General features: G+C 41.5%; 1 protein-coding gene and 1 non-coding gene across 11 annotated transcripts in view; both read left to right on the top strand.

The window, feature by feature from the left end:
* The window catches only part of MAP7 (microtubule associated protein 7), a 181503-nt gene that overhangs the window by 16920 nt on the left and 138762 nt on the right, over positions 1 to 25821 (top strand). For 2 of the 10 annotated variants that reach the window (XM_069598486.1, XM_069598484.1), the window contains exon 1: positions 8195 to 8920. The exons of 6 other annotated variants lie outside the window; for them this stretch is intronic. In XM_069598486.1, the coding sequence (XP_069454587.1) occupies positions 8788 to 8920 (133 nt within the window). In that variant the 5' untranslated portion in view covers positions 8195 to 8787. Of the gene's footprint in view, positions 1 to 8123; positions 8921 to 25821 lie in introns of those variants that run through there. 2 more of the 10 variants (XM_069598476.1, XM_069598477.1) reach the window with 2 other exon arrangements.
* On the top strand, positions 5115 to 5187 carry TRNAG-CCC (transfer RNA glycine (anticodon CCC)). Its single transcript has one exon. It is a non-coding gene; the product is annotated as a tRNA-Gly (tRNA).

The following is a 25821-nucleotide window of genomic DNA, read 5'->3' as shown; positions in this document are numbered from 1 at the left end:
TTTAATCTTAAGGTTAAAAGAGGATATTAAACCTTCCTAAATTGGAAAGAAAAATCCCAGTTGATGTCAGTTTTTGTTTTAGAATTGGGAAGAGCAGCAGAGGGTAAGGATTGGCAGGGGTGGGAGGTAGGTTTCAGAGTCTGAAACACGTTGTTCTTGAGCTGTTCTTTTCTTCACTGGCCTAAAGACATAGGACTGTCTTTCACCTTAAAATGTCCGTAAAGTAATAAACTGAATTGGCTTATATTTATTGCTTTTTCACTCACAAACCTTTAGCTGTCATCTCAAGTCACACAGCCACAGTGAGCCATCCATAATAAATTGTGTCGTGAAAGGAAAACTTGTATGTCTTATTCACGTTTACGCCGCCTTCCCCAGAGTTTTTCACCCAGCAGCTTTCAGTAAGTTGTGGGTGGGCGAGAGAAGAGGGAGGTCTGCAAGCTGCAGGTGCAGGAATCATAGCAGGGGCCTCTGCTATCCGAACACCCACTGAGGGAGGCTTCCCTTGTTTTCATTATTTAGCTTTAAGTCTGAAACCTCTGGGGGGCATCAGTTGAATGAGTAAAGCAATACGGCTGCAGAGCTGCCTACAGAGTGAAGCCCTGTGAAGTTTAACTGTGGAGACTCAGTGACAGCAAGGAAGAGGGTAATTTGAACCTCTCTTGGGCTCTTTCTCTCTGCCTGACTGCTTTCCCTGAGGATGTAGCTTGAGTTTCCATTTTCGTCAAGTCACGGAATGGCGGGATCAGAAGGGACTCTAGAGTCTGAAACTCCGACCTGTGTACCATGCATTAGCCCAACGTATCACCACCGATCAGTGTTTGTGCGCGACTGTCCTCGATGATGGAAGGCCCAGATTGTTACATTTGGTAACTTCCAATCACCCAGCCTCAGTCTGTGTGCTTAAACTACTCTAAAAGTTCGCCTTTAAAATCCATTGTTTTTATTCCTCCAGAGTCCTATTTTCTCCAGAGAAAATGTACTTTTCTTTCAATGATCCTCCTATGGTACAGGCTTGAATCTTTATAAGTCTTAGCTGCTTTTCTGAATAGGCTCTTATTTCTCATCCCTTTTGAAATATCGATCTCAGACCATGTGATCTGAGGACCAGGAAACGGAGAAGACTTGCTGCTCTGACCCAGCACACTGGCTGTGTGGCCTGTGATGCTGTCAGGATGGTCTCTGCCTCGTCGCACTGAGATGGAGGAAGCTTACTGTCCGAGGGCCTTCCCTCCTCGTGTCTGCTGAAGCTGGGGTAGGTCTTCATTTTGTGCCTGTGCAGTTGTTCCTTTTTGGTACAAGAAGAGGTGTTCATATGTATCACAACCAAACCCATCTTTTTAGCTACAGTCCGTTATTTCAAACCGTTGATCATTTTGATCCTGATTCGAACCATCACTCAGCTTTGATTTTTCTGCAGATGTAAAACCCTCGTTCTCATCTGCATCTTTCATAAAAACATTAACCTTTTCTTCCCACTGTCTACATCTCAGCTTTTATTTGGACAATTGGTATACCCATGCTCACTCCCATGCATAAGTCTTCCACCTGCCGGGGGATGCCTGTATAAAAAAAGTGAATGAGTGATTCTTGTATTTCTGTCTTTTGCTTTCTCTCCTCCCAGCCATCGCTTGAGATCCCTTTTCTCCACTTGGACAAAGTTATTATGTGACAAGGTTTTCTTACGTCTCACTCCTTGTTCCTTCCTAGTCATCCAACCACAGCTGCCAGACTGGCCCATCTGAATCACGCATTTAGTCGTTACCACTCCTCAGTGATGCCCCTGTCCTTGTTTGGGAGAACAATTATATGACTTGGCACCTGCCTGCCCTCCAGTGTTATCCGCCAGAGCACCTCATCTTGCATCTTTGATGTTTTACCAAAACTCCTAAAAATGAGGAGCCTGTTTCTGAGTTTTCTTGTCTTTCTAATTGTATGGTTCAAAAATTAAACATGTAATTTGCTCAGAGATCAGTGATGGATTAGATGATTTTTAGAAACACTGCTCTGGCCATCTGTCTCATTCTTCTATTGAATCCAATGATTGATTTCTTTGCCTCATTTTGAATCTCTAAAATTGGTTATCTAAGTTCATGAGACTTATTATTAAAGGAAAGGACCTTTCATAAACATTTTAACTTTTGTCAAGGAATTCAGAAGCCCATGTGATGTATATTAATAAAGTATTATCACTGAGAATAATGAACTGGAAAGCCTAAAGGTTCTCTAGCATATGGTACTGGGTTAAAGTTTAATGTGGCGTTTTATAACATTTTCAACTTAGCTGCTGCTGCTACTAAGTTGCTTCAGTCGTGTCCGGACTCTGTGCGACCCCATAGACAGCAGCCCACCAGGCTCCCCCGTTCCTGGGATTCTCCTGGCAAGAACACTGGAGTGGGTTGCCATTTCCTTCTCCAATGCATGAAAGTGAAAAGTGAAAGTGAAGTCGCTCAGTCGTGTCTGACCCTCAGCAACCCCATGGACTGCAGCCTACCAGGCTCCTCTGTCCATGGGATTTTCCAGGCCAGAGTACTGGAGTGGGGTGCCATTGCCTTCTCAACTTAGCTAGTGATACCTAATGTTTAGGAAAAGGTTTTAAAGAAAACTTAGTATCTGTACCTTACCATCAGATAAATGATCCCTCAGGGTTTTACATTTGTTTATGACAGAGCAGACAAGGGAAAGTGGACTTTGCTAGCACCATGAAGTGTTTATGCAGTAAAGATTTATAGAAATGTTATAAAAGGCATGGCAGGAACCTGCTACTCCTTGGTTTATGGCACATAACTACTGGGGTAGTATTTACTGTTTTTCTTATAAGTGAAAGTCACTCAGTCATGTTCTGCTCTTTGCAACCCCATGGACTGACTACATGTAGTCCGTGGAATTCTCTAGGCCAGAATACTGGAGTGGGTAGCCTATCCCTTCTCCAGGGGATCTTCTTGACCCAGGAATTGAACCAGGGTGTCCTGCATTGCAGGTGGATTCTTTACCGTCTGAGCTATCAGGGAAGCCCTTTTTCTTATAAATCTGTTAACAAAAGGTGGTAAGGAAGATCAAAGCAAACCTACTTTATTTTCCTTTCATAGAGTCAGTCTGCCTTTGTGCAGTATTTCTTTGTCCAGCTCTGCCTAATGCTGCAAGATGGCAGAATGTTGTACCTTTATGGCCCCATATGCCATCAGGAAGTATCGTCGTTCTAGGAAACCATAAGGAAGCCTTTTAACTTCAAGGAAGGGGATGGCAGAGAACCATCTGGGACCTTTTGTTCCCTAGGAGTTGTTTTAATTTCACATCCACCTATGCTGGCTTTGTCATTTTCAAACCAGGTAAGGTGTTTTTTAATTACATTAAAATATGGATTTCTAAAGCTCCTGCTTACAGTAAACTGCAGCTTACTTTGGGGAGATGCATAAAATAGTTAAAAGATTACTGAAATCTAGTAGTTTTGAAGAATTAATAGTCTCTGCAAATATAGAAATGTGGGAAAGCATTTTGGCACTTCTGGGCCCCACTGGAAAGTAACTTATATGGATATATATAGAACTGTAATTTACCAGTGACTGGCCATGTGATCCAGCAGTAGTGATTTTTTGTTTTCAACTACAGTCCTTGATTAGTGCAAATCAGCCCCTGTATCATTTCTGTAACATTTTTGTAAAGCTCACTAGGCTTTCAGAAAGGAAAATCTAGGTATGCTTTCTCACTGATTAAGCAGATTTCTCCTTGCAAGAGGAGATTCTTAGATTCACTCAGGAACTATGCTGTTTTCCAGTTTTGTGGTCACAAAAGCTTGGGTAGCATAAATATGAACAGCAGCCTGAAGGGTATGTGTGGGATGCGTGTGCCTACATGTGTTTAGTCTCTTATATAACATCACGACAACCAGGCCCAAGTCATGAGCTGACTCTCCTGCAGATCAGCAGGTTTAACTCTGTTTCATGCTCATGGTTTGGTGCCAGCCAGGCAGCGAGGGTAGAAAGACAAACAGACATAAATTCATTGTGTACTGTGGGAATGGGGTGGGAACAGCAGTTGCTCAAGGGACTATTGGCCTGTTTGGTTCATAGCAGTGATGAGTGGTACCATTTCCACCTATGATTTTTCAGAACATTTGCTGATTTTTCTGCTAATATTTTTTTCTCTGTACAAAGCCAGGCTAGTTGTAAAATCTACCCTTTTGCACCAGTTAGTCTCATTTGTACAGAATCTCTGTTACTACATCACTTAACTATTTTACCAGTTTAAACAAAGCACTTGTAAAACCTGATTGATTCTTGCAAGTCTACATACCCGCGTTCCATGGGAACTGAACGAAGCTCCTGTATCTGCAGGCGACAGGCAAGGACAGTCGTGACATGTTGAATTGAAAATGCTTATTAGTGCTGAGAACAGTAAAGAAGTTCAGAGTAGTATTCCTTTTAATTCTGGGAATATCAATTTAAGGTCCCACTCTCCCCTTTTCACATTTGCTTTTATTTTGGGTCAGAGTGTAAAAAGGAAAAGATTATAGCCTCAGGCTCTGCCCCTTCAGGGATTGAGCCAGGGCAGTCCTGCAGTTGCATAACTTAAACCTCTGTATCTGTAAAAAGCTGGGTTTGAGCATTTAGGAAACGAATCTTCAATGTATTCATATGTCTTAGTGAGGTAACAAATGTGTACTTCATGGGTAGGAAAAAATACTTTATTATAATTATTTAATCTTGAACTGTTTGCTTTCCTGTGACTGGTCACAGCTGTGACTGTGATGTAGTGGGTTTTGGAGTCAGGATCCAGGGCAGCAGGATAAAAGCATCTTGGCTTTAGAGCTGATGGGCCTGAGTTTAATTCTGACTCAGTGATTTAACTAGCTCTGCCACTCAAACATCTCTGAGCCTCTGTTTCCTGATCTGTCAAGTGACAGCTCCTCTCTATCAGGGCTGCTGAACTAACCAAGATAACATGGGCTTTCCTGGTGGCTCAGATGGTAAAGAATCCACCTGCAATACAGAGGACCCATGCTCGATCCCAGGCTCAGGAAGATCCTCTGGAGAAGGGAATGACAACCCACTCCAGTATTCTTGCCTGAACAATCCCATTGTCAGAGGAGCCTGGCGACTTTCACTTTGTGGATTTCCCTGATGATCCAGTGGTTAAGACTCTGCTCTCCCAATGCAGGGAGCCCAGGTTCAATCCCTGGTCTGGGAACTAGAGCCCTCATGCCGTGACTAAGACCCAGTGCAACTAAATAAATATTTTGAGGCTTCCCTGTTGGCTCAGATAGTGAAGAATATGTCTGCAATGTGGGAGACCCGAGATCAACCCCTGGGTCAGGAGGATCTTCTGTTGAAGGGAACCCACTCGGGTATGCTTGCCTGGGGAATCCCATGGACAGAGGAGCCTGGCAGACTATAGTCCATGGGGTCCCAAAGAGCAATTAACACTTTGACTTTCAAGATAACATATCTAATGCACCTGGCACAGTGTCAGACAGGAAGTTGAACATGTTGCCAGCTGATGGGTTCTTATTATATTCCTATGCTTGAGACCACACTGCCTTATGAGTTGAGTGATGGTGGCAATCTCTGACCTCCTTCAGTAGGCTCTCATTTCCCCTTGCCCCCCCAAAAATGATTTTAAGTATAACTTGTGTTCTTTTAAAAACAAAGCAAAACAGCCATTTTAGTGGTTTTCACATTTTGAGATAAATCGAAATTTACCAGGAGACCCCTCAGGCTAGAGCAGGAACAATTCTGTCTCCCTCACTGAGGGGTATTGCAGTGAAGTTCGGGGAAGAGAAAGACTCTTGATTGCCTGGGTTGAGTGTTGAAGCTGGGCTGTCCGGTGATCTCTCTTCCCCAGGACCTTCATTCTGCTGGGAACCTTGAGTGCAGCCACAGACATCGAGGAGGACTCCTTCCTGAAATTTGTAACCTTGTCTGGACAACTTAAATGCTCAATAGTATTTCCTTGGCTCTTGCATTTCCCCCATAAAATGATTGAGACCATCCTTGAAAGTAATGGAATGGACACCTTCTGCAGAGGTCAAAAACCACTCTTAGTAAAGTTTTTTGTCGTCCTTCTAGGTGGAGAAGAAAATCCCATTTTCTTCTTTCAGTAGTACTTTTATTAAACTCAGGGGGTGATGATCAGAAGCTGTTAGTTGTATTTGAGTGAGGAATATGTTCTGAATGAAATCTGTCATTTGCCCAAGACATTGATGTTCATTTTCTCTTCCAAAAGGTAGTTTCAACTATACTTTGTGTGTATGTTGCTTTTGTAAGTACCGGCCTGATTCTCCAGAAGGAACTAAAATAGATTTGAAAATACTTCAGATATGTTTATGTATGATAATTGGCCTGTGTTTATTAATCATCTGATTAAAGAAGGAAGATTGAAGGAGGAAGAAGGGAATCTAAATTTTCATCATAGACTTGCTGCCAAGTAACATTTGACTTGTGCAAGGAATTTCATTTCATGGGCCTGGGCTTCCTTGAATGTAAAGTGATGCTGATTCAGATGCTTTTTAGACTCATTCAGCTCATTTTCGTCTTTTATTCCAAATGCCTATGTCACAGGTTGACATGATTTTAAATAAACCCCATATCTGAAACTTCCTGCATTTCTCTAAGCCACAAATCAAAATGTGTTAATTAAATCTCCCAGCCTTTGGAGGGAAAGATTTCTGAAGATTTAGTTGTTGTTGTTTTTTTTCCAGCAGGTATTTGCTAACCATTTAGTACATTTCCAGCGCTAGGCTGGGCAGTATAAGTAAATAAAAAGCAAAAGTATTCTTAGATGCAGTTGACAGTTGAATTGAAAACACCTTAAATAATTATGAAGCAAAAGTGAACTAGTTATAAAAATGTATTATAAAATATAATTAAAGCAGCTGATATTTATTAAGCACTTTTTTTATGCTGCCACCATTATCATTTAAACCTTGCCCCTAATCCTATGAGACAAATGATGTCATCAACCCAATTTTATAGAGAAAACTGAGGTACCAAGAGGGTAGTGAATTGTCTGAAGTTACTCTGCCATGCCAAGAATTTAGATAGGATGTTTTCCTTGCCTTAGCACCGCTGGGTCCCCTCTTAGATAATAAGTTTGTTGTTGTTTAGTTGCTAAACCATGTTTGACTCTTTTTGTGACTCTGTGGACTATAGCCTCTGTCCATGGGTTTTCCCAGGCAAGAATACTGGAGTGGGTTGCCATTTCCTTCTCCAGGGGATCTTCTTGACTCACTGATCAAACCTGTATGTCTTGAGTCTCCTGGATTGATAGGTGAATTCTTTACCACTGGGCTACCAGGGAAGTCCATAGTAAGTTTAGGGATTGAAAAAAAGTAAGAGAGTAGACTGGGGGCGGGAGGATGGCTCCAGACTTTCTAAGCCAACTTGAATTTGATTAAAAGGCAGAAACAAACAAAGATTACTTTCTTAATTTGGAGTTTGGCATTTTTAATGTCATTTGTTATATATTTAGGTTTTCTTGCACATAAATTTTAGGCAGCCTAGAAATGGAGAGTCTCATAAAATGAGAGAGATGATTTCAGGAGAAAACAATAATCACATGATTGTGTGCTTTGGAGAAATCAGTCCAAAAAAGAGCGAAAATTGGGTCAAGTGTTGGGAATTGCTCAGCCCTGCCGGTAAGGAGTTGCCCAGAGCGGTAGGAATTGGGGGGAGTTTGCTGGATATAATGAAGGCAGCTTTTTGCCCATTGGAGGATCATAGTGTCTCATTTGTGTCCTTCAGCATGACCTGCAGAAGCAGTATTTCAGATTGTGGTCTCTGTGAGAACAGGCAGAGTTTTCCCCTGCCTGTCTTCAATGGAAAGTCTCAGGGGCATGGCCAGGCTAGTCCTCATGACAGGTACTACCAAGCCTACACTTAAACAGACTCTGGGGTCCTAAGAGTGTCAGGGAAACTGGGATGTGTTACTGAGTGTAAAGTGAGCTGGAGGGTACCAGCCAAGCCTTCATTCATCCAGGGGCTCACAAACATTGTTACGATGGAAAACCTGATCCCCCAAAGAAGCAAAAGCAGTCTCACCTTGAGCCCCTTTCCCCAACTAGGGAGTCCACTGCTGCCTGTACAAGCAGAACGACATTTCTCCTCCCCTCCTGCTGCTCCTGCCACTATGAGGCAGAGGGAGCTGCCCAGCGCCCGGCGGCCTCGCCTCCTCGCGCTGCAACCCTCTGCTGGCGAGCTCCCAGGACCAGCATCCCAGCAGGCTGGCTGCTGCCGCTCCACCAGGAAGATGGAGCCGCTCCCAGCCCTCCTCGATTAGGATATGTCAGGGTTGTCAGGGCAACTGTTCACGGCAGCATCTCCTACTTCCCCTTCTGTGCTGAGTGCTGAATGTTTTCTGTGTGGTAGCAGGAAGAAGACTGGGAAAAGGTGCTGAGCAGGAAGGAGACGCTGGGATCTGACTGAGCAGGTTAGGCAGTGGAGGGAAGCGTTCGCCCCTGTGTGCCTTTCGCAGGGCTTTTCTGGAAGGAGAGAGTGGGAGGGTGTGGGTGTGTGAGTGAGCGAGCTTGAGCCAGCACACGTGCCTGTGAGGAGTAAGTGGGAGGGGGCTCAGAGGGGAGGGGGCGCTGCTAGGTGAGGGGGAACCGCAGGGCCTCAGTTGCCAGGAGGCTGGTAGTATCTGTCAGCTGTTTGCACACTATTTCCCCATAGGGGATCTATTACAAGTGCTCGAATGAACCGGCAGCTTAGAAACTAGCAGCTTCCTGGGAGCTGCAATTATATAAGCATATACTTTGGATATACAAATAATTAAAAAACAAGTCGCAGCGGTATGCCTGGATCAGCTACAGCTCTCCGACAAGAGAGACTGAAGAAGACCCATGCAAGGCCAGTCCCCCTTGGTCTGTTCACCATTAATGAGGAAGATGAGCAGCAGAAGAATGGACATTCCAGAAGACCAAAAGGTATGCATCAGCCCTACCCTGTGGTCAGAGCCAGACCAGCCCCCTGTTTCCCACACTCCCTACAGCACTCCTATCAACTGGACTCTGGTGCACGCTGTGTGGAGTGCTGGTGACCTGCCAGCACAGTTTGCTGGTTATATTTACACATAGGACTGTGTGTGTCTGAAAGGGAGAACAGATTTTTGCAAATTGGGTATGTTTCAGATCAGCTGCCTACTTGACTCAAGGTGCTTTCTGGGCCTAGACAGCTTTAATCTTCACCTGCTTGCTTAAACAGTCACCAGTGACTGTCCTCATCAAGAGGAGGGAATGTGAGTTCTCAAGGTTAAAATGAATAGCTCCCCGCCTTCCGTAGGTGCGTTGGGTGATTTTCTCCTTGAGAGAGATGAGTTGGATTGAGTGACCCAAGAGTGCAGCATTTCCATGGGCAGAGGATCAAGCTGTTACTTCCTTTTCTATTTTGAAGTGCTGAGAGAGGAGGAAATCAAACACAGAGCATGAGTGTGGGAGGCAAGGCTGGGGAGCAGGGAGGAGACCCTGAGGTTTCACAACTTCTGATGGCAACTCTGCTGCATCAGAGGTTGAAATGTGCTGGGTATGGAAAGGAGAGGACCAGTTCTTGTGCTGTCCCTTCATCAGGATGAAATGGGGCAACAGCTTGCCAGCTTCTTTCATCCCAAGTACTGCACCATCTTTAGTGCTGTCTCATGGCCACCCTCCTGGGCCTGCAGTCACCATTCAGACAGCAACATCGTGCATTTTTGAAGCAGGACTTTAAGGCTTACGTTTTCCAGGATCATTCTTGCAACACCCTCTTCCTACAACATGGATGAGCTAGTAAGCTGATCGGTGATCAGTTTTGTTGTTTCCTATGTTCTGATTACATTTTAGCTTGTGTTCAAATTGTTCTGTCTCTGAGAGATCACATTTTACTCAGGGTGTCTCAGAGCTGTAGCATAGCAAAGGAGCAAGGAAATATTTGAGCAGTGATAGAACGAGCGTTTACATAGAAGCCACTGTCTGAAGACAACTGGCTCTTTCTCTCCTGGTTTGGAATCAATCTCTTTGCTTTTAGGAAATGTAAACTCTCTAAACCAAAAAGTATATGTTAATCTCATCTTTAAAAGGCTATACAAGGAAGTCCTAATAAGTAGAGTCTTATTACTGTAGTTGATTTCGTTTCACTGTCAGACTTCGTTTCTGCCTGAGGACCAACCGTCTTCAGGTATCTGATGCTATGTGACTAGAAGGTGACTAAGGTGATTCTTTTATTTGCCCATGAACTAGATGCTGATGAAAACTCAATCCTTTTTAAATTGTTGGTAGCAAATCATTTGGCCATCTGGCATTTGGTAACTTTAAAAAATTGATGTGGATTTGTTGAATTGTGGCCACTGTGTATTTTTGGAGAAGTTGTTGTTGATTTGTGGCACTTTTCCCCTGTGTGTCCTAGAACAGTAATTTAGGATCATCATCTGTTTTGTCCTTAGTAATTTTCTTGAATTTCCTTTCTGTCTCCTGTTCTTTTCAGTTGCCTCTAGGATTTTATTTAAAAGGAAGGAGGGCTGGGGGATGGAGGTGCTTCTTAAAATCAATTTGTTTTTGGCAATTTATGCAACTTCTTGGGCAAGAGACTTAAATCGAGGAGTTTCTGATCCCCTACTATTTTGTTTTTTCTACCCTCCCCCACACCAAGGGCAGAGGGGAGGGGGGAAAAGTAGGGAGAAAAAGCCTATGCTGATAAGGATGTCCAGACTTTCTGTATATCCCAGAATGTCTCTAATTTAGGATACATTCAGTAAAATAAGCAGATCAGGCATCTTGGGGGTGTCTGATATTCTTGATGGGTGAGACTATTAACTTCGATTCTGAATTTGTCATCAGGTCTATAGGAGCAATAGGAAGGTTCACTTTTAAGTCTAGCTTTGTCCATCAGGAGGACAATGATGGAAATATTCTCTCCACTGTCCAGTATGATAAACCACTAGCCACATGTGGCAAAGAGCACTTGCAATATGGCTGTTACAGCTGGCAAACTGATTTTTTAAATTTTATTAGTTTTTAGTTAAATTTAAAGATGATCATGTGTGGCAAGTGGCTACTTTACTAGACAACACAGTTCTAGTCCGTAGAGCTATGACTTTCTGAATTTGTCCTTTTTGTCCATGCTTGATTGCTTCCTGGTGCTAGATTTGGTCGATCCTGAAATGAATGTGTTATTAAGAAGACCAGTAGGGAGCAGACAGTCTGTTCTCTGCAGAGTAGCACATTAACCTGGATTTATAGATAACTTCATTTTTCCTTTTCCACTTAAATGTTATTGCCTGCTCTGTATATTATTCTTACCAGTTGCTCATTTCCTATGCCATTTTAATGAACTCTTATTTTCTATATTATTTCCAAAACAGCACAGCAGGATAACATGCAGTTTATCTTTTAGTCTAACCATTAAGATACACAATCAAAAACTTTGGCTTTTTTTTTTTTTCCCTGCTTACTCCATGATCTAATCAGCCAACCATGTTCCAACCTGGTTTTCAATGCTTAGTATCTTTGTTGTATCATTACCAGGAATAGAGAAGCTTGCTATCTAAATTGAATAAGCTGAATGTTTCTGTTTGGGATTACCCTGGGTTAATGGCAGTAGCACCTTTCCAGGTACTCTGTTCATCAGTACGGATGAACACGTCGATTACCATCTGGACTCCCAGTGATAGCTTCAAAATTACCTGATAGGGTCATACTATAGTTTGGTTAGCTGGTAGACTAGATCAACTATTAAAGGAGGGGTTTCTCTCCTTTAATATCTCTCGTATAATCAATAGCAATATGAATGTTTTACACACCTGCTTATTATTGATGTATAGCACTTCGTAATTGGGAATGAGCTGGACTTATGTGTTGCTCTTACATCTCAGAACCCAAGCCTCCATGTAATGCTGCCTGTATAACTTGCTTAGGAGAGATTGTTTAGGTATTGCAGTGACTGAATAGGTTTCAAGGCCAAAGTGCCTTATAAGTTTTGCTGAGTTCAGTGATTATTTAGCAATATGACATTTCTCCCTAAACCAGCATTTGTTAATTGCTCACTTTATGTAGATTACTCTGCTGGCCATTGGAAGGGCTGCAAAGATAACTGACATAGTTTCTGCTGTCAGAAGTGTTTAACTGTCTAATAGCAGAAGACAAGTATGTACGAATAATGCAGGGATATTAACTAAAATTAATTAAGGGCTGATAATGTAATGATACTACCTCTGCATACAGCCATGCCTTTCTCTAGACTGTAAGCTGCTTAAGGGCCAAGTCTACTCCGTGTAGTAAGTACTTTGCAGATGCAGGGAAAGCTATTGAATGGAGATAGATTTAACTTTCAGAAATAATTTTCACTGGTTCTTAAAGGTCTTACTAATGCAGGGATTCTGAGAGATGTTGATGGTATTAGAATCATCCCTCCAAGGTAACTGCTTTGAAGGAGTGTAGCATTTGGATGTATCTGATGTGTTCATTGTATTATTCTCTGCTGCACTGCATTTATCTAATAGTATATTGAGGATTCTGCTGTTTGTTGCTTTCCATCATGGTATGCATTGTTCTCTTTGAAAAAATACAGGTATATGTTCACAAGGTAGAATCAGTTGACTGCTTGTTAGTATCTCAGTTAACCCCTTCTGCCCCTTTTGTTAGCTAATCGCAGGTTAGAGTGTAAAGAAATAAAAATTTCTCCTTGAAGTAAGGACACAGTAGTTGTGAGAAACTGAGCTCCTCTTCTCCCCTTCCCCCCTATTTTGTTAAAAATGTATATTGATGGAGCCTGCAAGTGACTCTTCTTCTTTCAGCTTGTCCCTTGCAAAGGTAGAATTTCTGCCAGTTAAGGTTTCCAAGTGAAATACAATCTACCATTTACTGTCTATATTCCTATTGGATAGGTGGTGATCTAACAACTGTAATGTCCTCTTTGTAAGTCATGAGTCTTTTTCTTTTCAAGGGAAGTGATATGTTAAGACGTGTGAATGCCATTCCAGAATCATTCTCACACATTTCCTCGTGACTTGGACCTTTGTCTGTGCCCAGTGTTCTTATTTGTGCCATTTGAAGACTAGGCAAAAGGCTTTAGCCATAGAATTTTACAGCTAGTGAGGCAAAAGTATAGTTTAGAAAAACAGTGATACCAAATATCTCCATTATGAGGAGAAACATTTTAGACAAATTGATTGGCATATCTTGTATTTGTTAAAGAAACCCTAAATATATTTATTCAAAACAGTTATATTTTTAAAAAAAGAACAGAGGATACCAGGAACAAGGACTACAACATTTAATGTATGGCTTGCACTCATTGGATTCTCCATAAATATCTTATGTAGCTGTCTTTCAGGCATCCCTATGTTCTTATAAGTAGAAATTAGCATACATGGATCACTGTATACTAGGGAAACAGGATTTAACTGGTACATAACCAAGTTTTTTTGAACAGTGAGCTACTGTATGTAATGGAATTTGTTTCCTATCTAAAACTAATAGGTTTAAAACTTGTGTGCCTGTTTTAAGAGCTGTAATTGATGGAGGTAAAATTTAGCTGACTGCTTCAACCATAAAAAGTGAAAACACATATTTGATGAGGCTCTCCCAGCTGATAAATCTTAGGCCTTATTTATTGGAAGATTGATGTGAGTATCCATTTCCACTAACATCAGCATGTCTCAAGGAGCATTTAATCTGTTGCTGCCAAAAGTTTTCCAGGTGACTTCCAGGCACCTTGACCATATTTTTAGCAGAAACAAATACCTTCACAGCAACAAAGGTAATTTTGAGAGAGTCCGTCTTAATGCTCAGATTTTTGTAGGCATTTAGAAAAAGCCCTGTTTATATTGGACCCTCTGTGGGGTGTTAGGTTTAGGTTGCAGATTTGCTAGCTTCAGAAGGCAAGTCATACCACATTATACCTCAGATGCAAAGGCCCAGAGTGTATCACAGATGGACATAGACCTTGTGTTTGAAATAGTTGTCAGAGCACCATGGAAATCACTTTGCTGACTATAAAATGTAAGTCCTTTTTTTAAGGCTATATGCCCAGCATTGATTTGTTAGTGAGAGAATTCTAACAGATGCTGTCCAGATTCTGAAGAATTTACCATCCTTGGTCCAGTGTGGGATATGAAATTAGAATAGAGCTTAGGCGTATAGACCAAGAAAAATTATTTTCACAGTTTCGATTGAGTGTGAAAATAGGCAAGTTACGTTTATTTAACCTCATTATTTCCAAGCCTAAAGGTTCTCAGCTGTAAAGAGAAATTAATAAAATGACACAGGTGGTGGTGAAAATGAGCAATAACGTAAGTACTTAGCACCCTCTCTGGGAAATAATCGGGGTTCATTAAACGAGAGTTACAGAAATGAAAATTTGTAGTCCTATGCCCGACACTTTCTGTTAACTTCTTACCAGCATGTTCTCTTGGGAGTATGGGTTATGGGTTCACAGAAAGACCACCATGCTTATCCCTTCTGGCACCTTCATCAGAGAAATATTTTTCTCTAGTCTGATCTCCTACCTTTTAACTTGCTTGTAAAAAGTTTCCAGGAGGGCTGCCTCTTCTCCGAAGCCTTTTTAGTTCCTTTGCCACCACAGGCACATGCAACCGGATCGTTGTCCCATACTTATTCACATGGATCAGGTGTACCACATCTGATCAGGTAGTTACTCATCAAGTAGATTACTCATTGCAAAACCCTGTAATTTCGTCATGTTAAGTAAGGGAAGTAAATTGCCATTATGTCAGATCACTTACTATTTCAAACACAACTCAGGGAGTAGGCCTTTTCTTCCTCGGGATGAATGGCAAGCACCTGGTCTTTAAGGGAACAATGGCAGTGGTCTTCTGCCCTCTTTTTGTTGTTGCTGTTTAGTCCCTCAGTCGACTCTTGTGACAGCGTGGACTGTAGCCCTCCAGGCTCCTCTGTTCATGGAATTTTCCAGGCAAGAATACTGGAGTGGGTTGCCATTTCCTTCTCCCAGGGGTCTTCCCAACGCAGGGATCAAACCCACATCTCCTGCACTGCAGGCGTGTTCTTTACTGCTGAGCCAGCAGAGAGGCGCTCTGCTATCTTGGAAACCAATCCAAAGGAAAAATTTTCCTTAAAATTTATTTTTCCTTCTGATACAGGGTGTGTGTGTGTGTGTGTGGGTGTGGGTGTGTGTGTGTGAATTGCTTGATGGAGATGTCCTAGATTTGTGGGCAGTGACTTAGGTTTTTTTTCTACCAGTGACTTCGGTTACAGGCGTTCACATGTGGGGCTGCCAACTTTCTGCAGGCCACTTTTCTTTTCTTATATGCGTATTTGCAACACCAAGATTTGTTCTGGGTTGCTTTAATACTGCTCTGTGGTAGTCTCGTTTCATTCACCAGGCAGCTATAAGTGTGACAAGCGTGAGTTGGATGTTTTAGCTGCTGTTACTAAAAAACACAGGCTGATGGGTCTTTGTGCCCTTCCTCCTACTGGTGTCACTTGGGTTTCTCCTCCCCTCTCCACTTCACAAAACCTGGTCGACTCCTGCTTGTCTTTCAGTTTTAATGTCATTTCCTCAAGAGACCAGGCAAGGGTCCCATGTTCTAGGCTCTCGCAGGATCTGGTACTTGTCCCTTTTGTTCAAATTGTAGATCATTTATCAAATAGCTATTTAACGTCTCTCTCCCCAACTAGACTAAACATTGAGCAGGCAGCGACTGTAACTGTCTTGTTTACACTGTATCCCTGCACCTACAAGGCCTGGTACATAGTTGAGGGTCCCTAAATACGTGTCACATGACTGATTAGAGAGTGGTACCCTGGCAGCACCAGCCAGAGAAAATGAGGGAGCACAGCTGTCCAGGCCTCGGAACATTCCAGGGACCAGGACTTGGCTTTGAATCTGGCAAAGGGCTAGCGATACCAGATCAAGAATCACCCTGCCTAGTGATGGGACAGTGTTAAAGACATTGTTCCACTAGCCTTCGTGCAGAGATGATCTGTTGTTGGTTTTCTTCTTCCAACAGCTAAGAGTTGTGACAGAGAGCCTGCAGATACTGCAGTGACTGACTTAGAGCAAATTCCAGTGCTGGACCACTCCATAAGCACCTTCTACCATCACCTATCCATGACATGCTGAAAGCTCATTATGAAATAATTCATTTTAATTTGTGGTGGTGGTTCAGTCACTAAGTCATGTCCGATTCTTTGTGATCCTGTGGACTGCAAGCATGCCAGACTTTCCTGTCCTTCACTATTAGTTTGTGGCATATACTTGTTATCACCACGTTTGAAGTCTTAAAAGATTTACCTTACTTTGGAACTACTCAAATTCACTATCATGACTGAAAGTGTAAGTTGCCATTGGAAGGAGTTGTTCCAGGGGAGAGAATGACATAAGAAACAAATCCTCATTTACTTAAACCCTCCCTGAGTTCTTTGACTGATAGTATCTGCCATTTTTTCCTGCTGCTTCGTGGATCAAGAAGCATCTCTGAGACCAGAGCTGCTGTTAAGTTAGCAGTCCTGTGTGTTCCTAGTCACGTGCCTGCTGATCTCCCACCCATTTTGGTGCATCTCATTAAGCCACCTCTGAAATGTCCTTTTATGCCTTTCTTTTTAGTGTCTCTACATCAGCCTTTTTCTTCTTTTTTTTCCCTCCTCAAGACCCAGAAAAACAGGTTCTTTGTCAGTAGACAGGTCCTGGTGCAGACCTTTGTGTCAGCAACTTGTATAGATGAAAAGTAGCAACTGAGACTTTTGGATTCAAAATTTCAGCACTCTGAGTTTTACCTTGGACTTGTTTCAGGGTCACTTTTTTTTTTTTTTAACAAGTTACTGCTGATTCTTGTTACTGCTGATTCTTCTGTGATGCTCCAATAAACGCTTCCAATTTTTGCTTGTTAGTTCCTCAGTCATTTCCTACTCTTTGCGACCCCATGGATTGTAGCCTGCCAGGCTCCTCTGTCCATGGAATTCTCCAGGCAAGGATACTGGAATAGGTTGCCATTCTCTTTTCCAGGGGATCTTCCCAACCTAGGGATTGAACCTGGCATTGCTGGCAGATTCTTTACTGTCTGAGCCACCAAGGTGATATACATTATCCTACAGGTCTGAATACTGAGCTGAATACTGTCATCCTTAGCCAGCTGAATACTGTCACAGTAACCTGGGCATGAATTATGAATGGAACTCCAAACTGGCTACTTGTCAACACTTCCAATCACCAGACAACTTTACAACATTATCTCACAAACCCAGTGACTTCAAAATCATCTTCATTTGACTGCTACAAGTTGCAGTGACCTGGACATCTGCTTTGCTCCATAGCTTTCACTTCACCTCCATTTAGGTAGCCAGGCAGCAGTGCAAGTTGGTGCTGGGACTTGTTAGCGCTGTACCTATGGTATCATGAATTCAGATTCCCCCAGGCAGCCACAGACTTCAGATTTAGCAAACACTGACTGTGTGCTGACCCCATGGAGACAATGTGCTAGGTTTTCCCAGATCTGTGAGCTCATCCTTCTACTGGACACACAGCCTCACACCTTCCAAATCCATCATCTTCTGCAGAACCTCTGGGTTCTTATAGTTGTTAGTACCCTTCCAGCTCACTTGGCTTACCCTTGCCTCTTTTCAAGCCTGGAACTCATGGGTAGCCATTTCAGCAATGCACTTGCTATGATGTTGGGGCCACCTTTGCAGGCTCTGAGTTTGCCCGCATGGCCTCTTATTTAGGGCTACTGACTGCTGTGTGAAAGCACTCAGGTCTGTTCCACTTTCTTGTTCTCTCACCATCAGATGAGCCTTGATTGCTGCTCGACAGTCATTTTAGTCAATTCACATGACAGCTGGTATTCACCCTATGTCTCATCCACTCTACCTCTCTTAACATCTAACACTTTCTGCCACTTTGCTGTGAATATTGAGGATGAATTGTATTAGCTTTTAGATCATAATCTACTCTCTTGAAAAGAGGGAGAAAGTAAGTAGAAAAGGGAGAAAATAAGTAGAAAGGCATATAGCCTGTGTTATCTAATTAAAACTCAACAATGGAAAAGAGAAATTTGATATAATTTTAAAAAAGGAAGAAGGTAAGATTTAAGAGGACTTTTGGTCACTAACATTGGATTTAAATAAAGCCTGTCAGAGGATAACTGCAGCTTTGTGGTCAGCAGCACAGTTCTTTGAGGCATTATACATAAGAGAAAAGCAAATTGAATGTTCCAGGTACCATCTGAGAATTTCTTGATCATTTCTTCTTGACCATTACAACTATAGATGCCACATGACCAAGTTAATGCATTCATTAATCTATGCCATATTACTTGGAATCTGAGTGAACTCCGGGAGTTGGTGATGGACATGGAGGCCTGGCGTGCTGCGATTCACGGGGTCGCAAAGAGTCAGACACGACTGAGCAACTGAACTGAACTGAACTGAACTTGGAAAGAACAAGGTTAAAGAATGAGGACATACTGTTACAAGTCATGTGTTCAGAAGCAAAGCTTTATATCCTATTATGAGCCATAATGGAAAAAAAATATGAAAAAGTATGTGTGTATATATATATATAACCAAATCACTTTGCTGTGTAGCAGAAATTAACACAACATTGTAAATCAACTATACTTCAATAAAATAGTTTAAAAAAGCAAAGCCTTTAACTTGGGGCTTTTAGTATTTCCTGAGTTCCTTCCTTCTGACAGTACTGTTGGATCCATTGCAGTGGAGGTCTGCCTAGTCATTTCCAGTGTCCTAGGTTTGATTTCCGCCCCCCGCCCAAGATTATTGACTCTAGGTAATAGGAAATTTCTTGGCTGAATATGTGGCTATTTCAGTCTTCCTCTAACATATTTTATCTTAAAACCTTACTGTGATGTGTTAGTGTGAAATTTAAAATAGAAAAAATAACTGTCTTGGGCTGTGATTGATAGTTCACCCTGGACAAATCTGTAGCATTCAGCATTGTTTGTTTCCACAAGTGTGGCCCTAAGGCTTAGTGTTCATTCTTCTAGAATGTTGACTGGAGGGAGAAAGGGAAAAGCAGGCACCCATGTACGAAACTGTGTGAAGGATACTGGGTCAGTACATAGCTTAGCATGGTTAAGGGGTAGAATGTGCTAGTGCCAAAATTCAGAATGATTGATCTGTAATTAGTTGAAAGATTGACAAAAACTAATTTCCTTTTCCTGATGCTGATTTCCTTCTTAGAACCACAGAATTCTACGTGGTTCAGATTTCCAATGGTGTGACAGGCCTTTGATAGAGTAGTCTCTGGTGAAAACCAAATGTTCTGACTGGTAAAATGAGCTAGTCATGTGTTAATGTCCTAGAAGCTGCTCTGAAATGTTAAACTGGGGATTGTAGGTCAAAGTACAAATTGGAATTGAGCAGTTGCATGCTGCTCAGATGTCAGATGCTCACATTTGAGGTGTGTCATTATGATCTCTTGGAGGTGATGTGGATTCGGAGCCAGTTTTACCATCTCTGAAGTGTATGCTTTAGGCAAGGGACTTTATATTTGTGCCTGTTGGCTTCGTCTAAAAACCAGGGATAACAGTGACACCTATCTCACGGGGTTATTTATTAATGATTAGTGGGATAATGCATCAAACATGCTCATAACTGTGGCTGGCACTATTATGCTGGCATGTGAGTGGTAGCAAAGGTCACTTGGAAAAGTTTCTTAGCTCAATAGCTTTTCTTAATAGTTCTGATAAACCAGCATTTCTGCTAAGACTCCTAAATTTTGAGAGACTTGAAACCAATTAAAATAAACTTTTAATTACTGAGAATTAATTATATATCTCCTGAGAATTACTTATATAATTAAAGATAATTCTTCTTCTACATTCGATTTATCCTTGGAAAGTAACTGTAGATGCCTAATGAATGTGAAATTGTAGCAAATATTTTTATTGAAACTCACTATCCTTGACAGTTACCTTGATAGCAGCATTGTGAGTCACACAGCGCTCTCCCATCAGCCACACAAAAATGAGGACGTGAAAATGTGTTCTTAAGAAAATACTCAGGAAGGTACTACTTTTTGGGTTGGCCACCCAACTCATTTTCACCTTATACATTGTTGTAAGGTTGCATAATAAATATCCATATACCCATCCCAGACCATTAAAAAATAATACTTAGATACTTTATATTTAAATACATAATATGGGGAAATGTAAGTAAAGTATTACTGCAAGTGTCATAGTTTCCTGTGTATCCGTCCATGGTCTTCTGTTCCGTCTCTCCCTCTCCCCTTTGGGGGATAACGCGCACTCTTCCGGTCTTTTTCTGAACTTCCACTACACGTGTGCACTTGTGCTTAGTCGCTCAGTCGTGTCAGACTCTCTGTGGCCCCATGGACTGTAGCCTGCTACACTTCTCTGTCCATGGAATTTTCCAGGTAAGAATACTGGACTGGGTTGCCATTTTCTACTCTAGGGGATCTTCTGGACCCAGGGATCAAACCAGTGTCTTCTGCGTCTCCTGCATTGGCAGGTAGATTCTTTACCATTAGCGCCACCTGGGAAGCCCAGGTGTATTACTACATGTATATATCCGTATCTATAAATATCATGTGTGTATATTTCAATTTATATAAATTATGTTACTATATCAGTTTGCTTCCCTGGTGGCTCAGAGGTTAAAGCGTCTGCCTGCAATGCGGGAGACCTGGGCTCAATCCCTGGGTCAGGAAGATCCCTTGGAGAAGGAAGTGGCAACTCACTCCAGTACTCTTGCCTGGAGAATCCTGTGGACAGAGGAGCTTGGTGGGCTACAGTCCATGGGGTTGCAAAGAGTCGGACACGACTGAGCGACTTCACTTTCGCTTTTCACTTTCACTTTATAAATATCATGTGTGTATATTTCCATTTATATAAATTATATTACTATATCAGTTTGATACTTGGTACTTTACCCTGACTCAAGTTTTAAAATAACTTTCTAAAATGACCAGTATAATTTATTTCAGCTGCAGCTTAGAATTCGGTAATATGACTTTACTGCAGTGTACTATTTCCCATCTGACAGATGAAGAAGTTGATTAGAGAGTTTTGTTTTCTTTGCCTTATCTCTACTACAAATCGTGCTGTAATAACCATTTATAAACTTCTTCATGGGCATGTGTACAAGTTTCTCTGTGTATTCCTGGAAATGGTATGTGCATTTTCACACACCAAACTGCTCTCCAAAACAGTTTTATCAGCCTCATTCCACCTATGGTATGTAAGAGTCACATATTGTAACTTAGACTGGATTTATTAGTAAGACAATTTGATTTTTGCTAGTTGGATAGATATGAAATGGTGTTTGGTTTTAATTAGCAAAATCGGACATTGGCTAATTTTTTTTTTTTTTCGTTTAAATAATGGAAACACTGGTATTGTTTGTGTGTTCCCTCCCCCTTCCCCGGCCAAAGGAAGGGCAGAGAAACCACTGCATCAGTAATGTGGCTTAAAGCTCCTTGTTCTTGGCAGGTGTACTGAGTCACTGGGAGAAGAAACAGATGGTACCGCTGCCCTGCACAGCTGGAGGGAGGGCAGTTATCTTCTTTTTGAAAGCACGGCTGGGCCTTAGGACAGGGTCTCAGATTACCCCTTTCAAATAGTGGATCTTGTTTGCAGGCCTGAGCCTTTTGGTTTTCTCTTCCCATTGCTTCTTTTCGCTCAGTCAGTATCATTGCTATTAGGTAGCCAGAGAAACGACTTAGCAGTAGCAGCAGCCAGAGAAAAAGCCGTGTATATAAAAGTTAAGTTGACTTTCTTGATAAAACTTGATAACTGTATACTAAGATTTCTTTTAAGGATGAAGACTGTAAGTGGCGGGGAGGGTAGAGACCATGTTTGGGTAAGATTTCTGGAGATAGCATGTGTTGAAAACATTGCTTAAAATCAGATTTGGTAATTATTTGCAGCTTTCCATTATTCATGTAATCCTTGGATCTGATTAGTATTTGTAAAGTACAAACTCTACAAATGCAGGATATTAACATGAATAATTAAAAGGTAGGGAGTTAGCTGTATGTGACTGTGGGTTTTCTTTTATTATTGTGGAGGCTATTTTAATAACAAGAGGAAGCTTAGACTTGTAGACTGCTGGTTTGGAGACTCCAATAATGCTCTCAGCTCAACCACATGTCATGATATATTGTACAATTGCCGTATTTTCCTGGAAAAAGAAAGGTACTCTGCTGATGGAGGGGGTAGCGATATTCTGTGCTTTCTATCTATATCAATTATAAGGGTACAATCTGAATTCCTAGGAGGAGGGCTATACTTGGTGTAATCATATCAACCTAAGTATAATTCTTATTATAGTTGAACATTGCCTTGGTCATGGCTCTGACTCATTGATTTGGGATCCGGAACCCCCACAAAGTAATCCTTTTCAAAATTAGGGTATTTCCCAGGGGATATTTGCTGTGCTGTAAACAAGGCTACCTGCACGAGTGCCACCTCCATCCATAAGGTGCCTTCCCCGTTCATACTGTGCCCTTACACTGCTCTACACTTACAAATCCCAAACTGGTGTTCTCCAGGTCAGTCTTTCTGCAGGATGTTAATGGATGTGCCAGCAGAAGAGTGATTCTAATTCAGATCACTTTACTATAGGACTCATAAGGGCATTTAGTATACTATTATGAATCACCAAGAAAGAATTGGTAGATGCATTTGACTAAGGAATAATTCTCGGTTGGGTGTATGTATGTCTCAACACATGTATGTGCTACTGCATAGAGTACCACTTTAGGAGATTCTATAGTGTTTGTGTGTGTTTGCTTGCGAAGCATCATTTAGGAAATTCTTCCTTTGCCACCGTGTGGTGCCAAGGCTGTGAGCTGGTTCCATGCAAATGGATGTTAGTGTTTTTGTTTGTTTGTTTTTAATGGATTCTGGGAGATACTCATGACAAGTCTTGATGTGTCTAAGTCTCTCAAAGTCTAACTTGGACCCCTGCAACATAACAAGTCTATAAACCTAACTTGGCTGCTGGTGAAAAGGCACAAAAAGGTATCTCAGTCCTTTTTGTTCATGCTCTGGAAGCTGGAGGCAGATATTATCTCAGTGGATACCAGACTCTGGTCAGTGAAGTCATGGCCACCTCTAGCCCTCTGAATTTATTGTGGGGCGTGGGGAGGAGATGGTCTGTCTATATTCTGCAACCTCATACACAGTCTGAGACCCTCCCTTCACGGGGATATTCCACTGAGTAAAGAAGGGGAAAATTTGTGATAGGAACTTGACCGTTTCCACTGAGATCTGCATGCAAACAAGTCATGATGGATCTATTTTCTGTATTTTGAAAGGATAAGTAAAATGAAATTACAGTGGTTTGATTATCCTACAGCTTACTTTTTTGATATGTATGTAATAAAAGACATTTGTACAGAGAATTTCAGTAAGTAATTTATTATTGTTGTTCAGTTGCTCAGTCGTGTCTGACTCTTTGCAACCCGTGGACTGCAGCACGTGAGGCTTCCCTGTCCTTTACCAGCTCCTGGAGTTTGCTCAAAGTCATGTTCATTGAGTTGGTGATGCCGTCCAACCATCTCATCCTCTGTTGTCCCCTTCTCCTGCCATCAGTCTTGCCCAGCATCAGGGTCTTTTCTAGTGTATATCATTTATTTATTATATATCATTTATTTTACCCAATAAGTAAAATAAATGATATATAAGATCAAAGAGGAAGGAATCAAAAGGAAGATCTGAGAAAAATCACTGACTTTTGGATATATTTTCTTCCAGGCTGTTTTTCTGTTTATCGTCCCAGTGATTTGGAATGTTTTGCTATAGAAATCTACTGTGGTTACATTCCTGAAGATTTTCCCCCTGATGTTCTTAAGTTTATGTTACCTGACAGTGCCAGAAAATATTAGTAAAAGATGAGCTTATACTCTTCTTAAAACAAAAATTTAGAAAAATGTTGAAGATTGAAGTATGTAATTGCTGATAAATCATAGCAGATTTTGGAACACTTGTTTTTTGAGAAAATGTTAATCAGAAGTTTCCTTCTTGCTGTTCAAATCCCTTTGGGAGCCAGTTAGAAGCACTTAGTGGTATAACCACCAGCATAGCACTCTGCTACTTTAGCATCGTTATTCTTAATGGAAGGTAGTAACTCTAACATTACTATAATGCCCAGAAATAATTTATTTAGAGTTAGTTCCAAAGTGATTCCAGATCAGTGAAAAGAATTTTGCAAAACCTGAGGTAGCGCTAGGTAATGGCTAGACATATTGTCCTTACAAATGCACTTAAATGTTAGGATTAACTGAAAAAAAAAATCAGCTATTAACAGTGTTCCATAAGGAAGGATTGGAGAAGGAAAATCCCATTTGAAGAAACAATGTACAGGTCGTGAGCAACAGTTTTCCTGCCTGGGGATGCCTGTGAAACCTGTGTACTTGAAACTTTTAACAGAATAACTGTTTAATAATAGTTGCCAATATTTATTGAGCACTTGTTGTGTGCCAGGTTATTTATATAGATAATTTCCTTTTAGTCTTAATAGTAATCTTATGACAGAATTTTTTTAATATAAATTTATTTATTTTAATTGGAGACTAATTACTTTACAATATTGTATTGGTTTTGCCATACATCAACATGAATCTGCCATGGGTGTACATGACAGAATTATTAAAATCCTCTTTACAGAGTTCTTCATTGAGACTCTGAGAGCCTAAGTAACTTGCTCAGGATCACGCACCTAGGAAGCACTAGCATCTGGTTTAGAATAGAATCCAGGTCTGTCCAGAGTCCACACTCTGAAACTTTACTCTCAATATTTTGCAGCGTTGGTTCTATTTTCTTGGTGTCTGGTATTTTTTATTTCCTTTGGATTATTTCCATTATGTGCCTTTCAGCTGCGTCTCATGCACTTTCTTTTAAGTTCTAGGTGAGACCCTGGTCAGAGTTCTCCAGGTGAGACGCTAGCTTACATGGTCAGTACAGTCATCACTCAATACCCGAGGAGAATTTGTTCAAGGAACCCTTTGGATACCAAAATCCACGCCAGTCCTGCGGACGTTTACGTAAAATGGACTAGTACAGGCGGCTCGTCCCACCAGCTGGCCCTGCACCCAAAATTCCATCCTCAGTTTGTGGAATCTGCAGATGTGTGAACCATGAATATGGAGGGCCAACTGTGTGTGCTTCCAGAGTTAGAATTTGGCTTTAGGCTCCAATAAAAATACATGAGCTTCTCTGGGGAAATCTTTAGTGTAGGAATGCTTCTCATTTGAGTTCCAAGGGACTTAGAACCACTTGTTTGACCTGTAGACCCTGAAAATGGCTCTGCAGAGGTGACTCTATCCTCTTCTTCCAATCCCATTCCTCTATACAAAACGAAATCAGTAACTAGGAAGGGAGGCTTATCTTTTGGTGACAGACAGACCTCAGGTTATCTGAGGTCTACTGATAATCTTTGTAGGTGAAGTCTTTCTCACTGTTTTTCCTTGAGCTTAGGAGAGTAATTGTGCTGTGCGGTAGTTTGAGCATTCTTTGGCATTGTCTTTCTTTGGGATTGGAATGATAACTGATCTTTTCCACTCCTGTGGCTACTCTGAGTTTTCCAAATTTGCTGGCGTATTGAGTGCAGCACTTTCAAAGCATCATCTTTTAGGATTTGAAGTAGCTCAACTGGAATTCCATCACCTCCACTAGCTTTGTAGTGATGCTTCCTAGGGCCCCCTTGACTTCGCATTGCAGGATATCTGGCTCTAGGTGAGTGATCATACCATCATGGTTATCTGGGTCGTGAAGATCTTTTTTGTATAGTTCTTCTGTGTATTCTTGCCACCTCTTCTTAATATCTTCTGCTTCTGTTAGATCCACACCATTTCTGTCCTTTATTGTACCCATCTGTGCATGAAATGTTCCCTT

This window comes from Ovis canadensis, chromosome 8, assembly GCF_042477335.2.
Source record: "Ovis canadensis isolate MfBH-ARS-UI-01 breed Bighorn chromosome 8, ARS-UI_OviCan_v2, whole genome shotgun sequence".
In the NCBI taxonomy this organism is placed as follows: domain Eukaryota; kingdom Metazoa; phylum Chordata; class Mammalia; order Artiodactyla; family Bovidae; genus Ovis; species Ovis canadensis.
This window is presented reverse-complemented; position numbering and strand designations above follow the sequence as displayed.